Raw genomic sequence first — 6,204 nt, 5'->3', positions numbered from 1 at the left:
AGTTGTGTGTTATGTCTGTTTACAGTTGTGTGTTATGTCTGTTTACAGTTGTGTGTTATGTCTGTTTACAGTTGTGTGTTATGTCTGTTTACAGTTGTGTGTTCTGTCTGTTTACAGTTGTGTGTTATGTCTGTTTACAGTTGTGTGTTCTGTCTGTTTACAGGTGTGTGTTCTGTCTGTTTACAGTTGTGTGTTCTGTCTGTTTACAGTTGTGTGTTATGTCTGTTTACAGTTGTGTGTTCTGTCTGTTTACAGTTGTGTGTTATGTCTGTTTACAGTTGTGTGTTCTGTCTGTTTACAGTTGTGTGTTCTGTCTGTTTACAGTTGTGTGTTCTGTCTGTTTACAGTTGTGTGTTATGTCTGTTTACAGTTGTGTGTTCTGTCTGTTTACAGTTGTGTGTTCTGTCTGTTCTGTCTGTTTACAGTTGTGTGTTCTGTCTGTTTACAGTTGTGTGTTCTGTCTGTTTGCAGTTGTGTGTTATGTCTGTTTACAGTTGTGTGTTATGTCTGTTTACAGTTGTGTGTTCTGTCTGTTTACAGTTGTGTGTTATGTCTGTTTACAGTTGTGTGTTATGTCTGTTTACAGTTGTGTGTTATGTCTGTTTACAGTTGTGTGTTATGTCTGTTTACAGTTGTGTGTTATGTCTGTTTACAGTTGTGTGTTCTGTCTGTTTACAGTTGTGTGTTATGTCTGTTTACAGTTGTGTGTTCTGTCTGTTTACAGTTGTGTGTTCTGTCTGTTTACAGTTGTGTGTCATGTCTGTTTACAGTTGTGTGTTATGTCTGTTTACAGTTGTGTGTTCTGTCTGTTTACAGTTGTGTGTCATGTCTGTTTACAGTTGTGTGTCATGTCTGTTTACAGTTGTGTGTTATGTCTGTTTACAGTTGTGTGTTATGTCTGACGACAGAGTACAGCAACTTGCAATGGGCCTGGTCTACAAGATACACTATACGACCGGGGTGCCCATGTACATGTCAAAATACTTCCCAAAGGTCAGTGAATACCACAACCACTACACCAGAGGAAGCTCAACAAATCATGTTAAACCCAGATTCGGCTCAAACAAGGGACTAAACACGTTTAGCAATTATGCCACAACAATGTGGAACGCTCTACCCAAAGCTGTAAAGGAATGTGAATCCCTGCCCACATTCAAAACCGCTCTTAAAGAGCACCTACGGGAGGCTGCAATTTAAAACTGGCCACCGTAAATGCCCAAAACCCCCACCACCTCCTAATAGACAGTCTCCTCCCCACCGCATGTATATATTCCCTCCCCGCCGTATGTATATTTCTCTCCCACCCACCCACCCCCTCCTAATGTACAGTCCCCTCCCCATCATATGTATATACTCTGTCAGGATCTAGGGGTAACAGTACTGTATATTGGAATACCGTTTATGTCACAAATGTATCAGTACTAAATACCTATATGTCCCTATGCCATAAATGTCATGTATGTTGTGTATGTCATAAATGTCTATATGAATTGAAAATGGGGGACCCTGATGGAAACAAGACAAACGTCTTTCTCAGGTCTGCATCCCCTTAACAATTGTATGTATTGAGCCGTACTGTATTGTACCCATTCTGCAATCTGTTAAATAAAGTTTTCATTCATTCATTCATTCATGTCGTGTATGTTATGATTAATTGAAAATGGGGGACCCTGATGTAAACAAGACGAAAGTCTTTCTCTGGTCTGCATCCCCTTAACAATTGTGTGTATTGAGCTGTACTGTACTGTACCCATTCTGCAATCTGTTAATAAAATGTTCAATCAATCAATCAATCAATCAATCAATCAATCAATCAATCAATCAATCAATCAACCAATCAATCAATCAATCAATCAATCAATCAAACCTTGTGCCGCGCGGCAGTGAAGGGGTTAATGATCACGTGGTGAGTAGCTCTGTAGCCTTGGAGAATAATGTTGTTTACTTCCGGGTTGTGTCTCAGACCAAAACAAGCTGCTTGACTACACACTACACTACACACCGACTACACAACACTACACGACACTACAAAGCCGCTTACACACACACAGAGAGAGATGGACGCGGAGACCGAGGACGAGAAGATACCCGGTAATAATAATAAGACAATATTAATCATCATAATGTAGAGAATCTCTCTCCTGACGACACCGATTGAAAACGTGTTGTGTTGTGTGTAAACAAACAGCGTGAATGAATGAATGAATGAAAACTTTATTTAACAGATTGCAGAATGGGTACAATACAGTACGGCTCAATACATACAATTGTTAAGGGGATGCATACCTGAGAAAGACGTTTGTCTTGTTTCCATCAGGGTCCCCCATTTTCAGCGCTGCAGCAGTGTGTCGCTGTGATCATTCGATTCAAATCACATTCGATCACATTCACATGCATTATTAGTACAAGTACAGTACAACGAAAATAAGTTGGCATTCAACTTATTCAAAATAAGAGTGCAAATGTATTAACAGTAAAGTGCAACAGCAATGTGCAATGTACAGGTGATTCAACTGGGTGTAACATTATATACATTAGTACCACGGAGTAATACTAGTGCTAATCAGAGGTATGTACAGTTGTAACGTTAGTATTAATATGTACAGTGATACAGGTATAAAGACACTCTGGTAGTAAGTCTATAGATATAGTATTAATATGTACAGTGATACAGGTATAAAGACACTCTGGTAGTAAGTCTATAGATATAGTATTAATATGTACAGTGATACAGGTATAAAGACACTCTGGTAGTAAGTCTATAGATATAGTATTAATATGTACAGTGATACAGGTATAAAGACACTATGGTAGTAAGTCTATAGATATATAGTATTAATATGTACAGTGATACAGGTATAAAGACACTATGGTAGTAAGTCTATAGATATATAGTATTAATATGTACAGTGATGCAGATAAAGACTGATTGATCGATTGATTGAACACTTTATTAACAGATTGCAGAATGTGTGAATGAATAAATGAATGAAAACTTTATTTAACAGATTGCAGAATGGGTACAATACAGTACAGCTCAATACATACAATTGTTAAGGGGATGCAGACCAGAGAAAGACTTTCGTCTTCTTTACATCAGGCTCCCCCATTTTCAATTCATCATAACATTTATGACATACATGACATACAGATAGACAGTACTGCTACATCTATACATTTATGACATACCAGATTTACAAATACAGTACTGTTTGTGATACAAAAAGAGTAAAAAAGAGAGTATATGCATTTGACTTAGAAACTGTACATTGGAGGTGGTTGGGAGGGTGGGGTCGGGGGGGGGCGGTAGGCGGGGTGGGGGGGGGGGGTCGTGGGGGAAACTGTACAACAAGCAAGACTGTACATTGGAATATTGACGAAAACATACTTTGTTCCAAGAAGGGGGCCTCGTGTATTCTTGGGTTAGGTCATTTACTGTACATTGGAGGGGGTTGAGTTAGGACATTTACAGGGGCCAGTTTAGAATTGCAGTCTCCCGTAGGTGCTCTTTGAGAGTGGTTTTGAAAGTGGGTAGTGATTCACATTCCTTTACAGCTTTGGGTAGGGCGTTCCACATTGATGTGGCATAATTGCGAAACGTGTTTAGTCCCTTGTTTGAGCCGAATCTGGGTTTAACATGATTTGTGGAGCTCCCTCTGGTGTTGTGGTCGTGGTATTCACTGACTTTTGGGAAGTATTTTGACATGTACATGGGTACCTTAGTGGTGTAGTGTATCTTGTAGACACTATGGTAGTAAGTCATACTGGCCAGCAGTGTAATTAACTAGTAAGAGTAGGTAAGAGATATTGACATATATAGATATAGTATTAATATGTACAGTGATACAGGTATAAAGACACTATGGTAGTAAGTCATACTGGTCAGCAGTATAACTAGTAAGAGTAGGTAAGGGATATGTACAGATATAGATATAGTATTAATATGTACAGTGATACAGGTATAAAGACACTATGGTAGTAAGTCATACTGGTCAGCAGTGTAACTAGTAAGAGTAGGTAAGAGATATGTACAGATATAGATATAGTATTAATATGTACAGTGATACAGGTATAAAGACACTATGGTAGTAAGTCATACTGGTCAGCAGTGTAAGTAGTAAGAGTAGGTAAGAGATATGTACAGATATAGATATAGTATTAATATGTACAGTGATACAGGTATAAAGACACTATGGTAGTAAGTCATACTGGCCAGCAGTGTAACTAGTAAGAGTAGGTAAGAGATATGTACAGATATAGATATAGTATTAATATGTACAGTGATACAGGTATAAAGACACTATGGTAGTAAGTCATACTGGTCAGCAGTGTAAGTAGTAAGAGTAGGTAAGAGATATACAGATATAGATATAGTATCTAGACTGCTAGAGACTGAAAAATGACATTTATAATGCATGTCACCTTTAAACATACTTGGTCTACTTGACAGATTTGTGTCGGTTGCTAAAGTTTGTTTGTGAATGATTAAAAGTTATACAAATAATAATAAATAGTGTTTAAATGGTTTTAAACTGGATAGAATGTTACCCTGACTTTCATTCTAAAACACAATTAACTAACGAATGCAACCGAAACACAGAATATGTTATTTTTTTTTATCTCTTATCTCACAGAATCGGGAGCGGTGTTCACGTTTGGAAAGAGCAAATTTGCTGATAACATCCCTAGTAAATTTTGGCTTAAAAATGACGTCCCCCTCCAAATTGCCTGCGGGGACGAACACACAGCATTAATTACAGGTAAGAGACACGTCTTGAGACATTTTGTACTTTAGTTTGTACTTTAGTTTTGTATATTGTATATGTGTGTATAGTGTTTGGTCTTTATTCTTTAAACGTTTTACTGTATGTAGCACAATCGCAGGGGCTCATACAGAACCAAGCATTTCACTGTAATGCACCTTATATGTGACAAATAAACCAAAACGTGAACTTGAAACTTGAGGCACTAAAACCTACTTCTAGTAATTATTAGCCCCAATCTGTGGTCTTTGACTATTTCATTGTGGCGCATGATTACATTCTATGTGTAGATGGAGAATACTTTCTTCACTCTTTGTAAATTAAAATATACTAGTTTTCACTCTAGTGTTTACAAACATTACCAACGTAAACAAAACTTTTTACAGCCACGAAATGCAACAAATACACTTAAAAACTCATATGTTGTTCCTTGTATCAAGAGCTCAGTCAATCAAATGGAGAATGAAAACATGTCTTCATTATTATTTCTTATTTGTTTACATTTGGATCACTGTACCCCCCCCCCATGCTGCTATGACACCCTCACTCCATTCTGATTGACAAGCTAAAAGCAATTGGTTTTGATAGTTCATCAGTGAGCTGGATGCAATCCTAGCTGGAGGGGAGAGAACAGATGGTGGAGGTAAACGGTACCCTATCCCCCCCCCCCCCTCACAGTGAGCTGTGGTGTTCCACAAGGAAGCATACTAGGACCGCTACTGTTCCTAATTTATGCAAATACATGTCGTCAGCTTGTGACTGCAACTTGTTCCTGTTTGCGGACGACTCAGCCCTGCTGGTCTCTGACAAGAACAAGTTGCAGGTTGAAAAAACCCTCAGCACGGAACTAGGCAAAATCTGCACCTGGCTCGCTGATAACAAACTATCATTACACCTGGGCAAAACAGAGTCCATTCTCTTTGGATAAAATAACAAACTCAGCAAGACCGGCGGCTTCTCAGTTACAGTGGGAGACAATATTGTCACAAGGAAAGATGATATTACCTACCTGGGTTCCATCCTAGAGGCAAATCTTTCCTGTGACAAAATGGCATCCAATGTAATAAAAAAAGTCAACCAACGAACTCGATTCTTGCACCGGATCTCCTCTCTGGTAAACAAGAATACCCTGAAGACTCTGGCAGGAGCACTCATTCAAGGGTACTACGACTATGCTTGCACCTCATGGTACCAAAGCACCTCAAAGGCGCTAAAAACAAAATTACAAACATCTCAAAACAAACTAGTCCGACTACTGCTTGACCTTACTCCTAGAACCCACCTCACCCCTGCCCACTTTGACAACCTAGGATGGCTTAGAGTAGACGACAGAGTACAGCAACTTGCAATGGGCCTGGTCTACAAGATACACTACGCGACCAAGGTACCCATGTACATGTCAAAATACTTCCCAAAGGTCAGTGAATACCACGATCACAAC

The 6,204-nt window shown here is 38.9% G+C and overlaps 1 protein-coding gene across 1 annotated transcript in view; it reads left to right on the top strand.

The window, feature by feature from the left end:
* Nucleotides 1-1,972: 1,972 nt before the first annotated feature.
* Nucleotides 1,973-6,204, top strand: part of LOC311247640 (X-linked retinitis pigmentosa GTPase regulator-like) — a gene marked incomplete at its 3' end in the record, with an annotated part of 71,631 nt that continues 67,399 nt past the window's right edge. Inside the window, exons 1-2 of the mRNA XM_084338659.1 lie at nt 1,973-2,091; nt 4,635-4,760. Of these exons, the coding sequence (XP_084194785.1) occupies nt 2,058-2,091; nt 4,635-4,760 (160 nt within the window). The remainder of the gene's footprint in view (nt 2,092-4,634; nt 4,761-6,204) is intronic.

Source organism: Notolepis coatsorum, assembly GCF_963971535.1.
Source record: "Notolepis coatsorum genome assembly, contig: SCAFFOLD_719, whole genome shotgun sequence".
Lineage (NCBI taxonomy): Eukaryota > Metazoa > Chordata > Actinopteri > Aulopiformes > Paralepididae > Notolepis > Notolepis coatsorum.
This window is presented reverse-complemented; position numbering and strand designations above follow the sequence as displayed.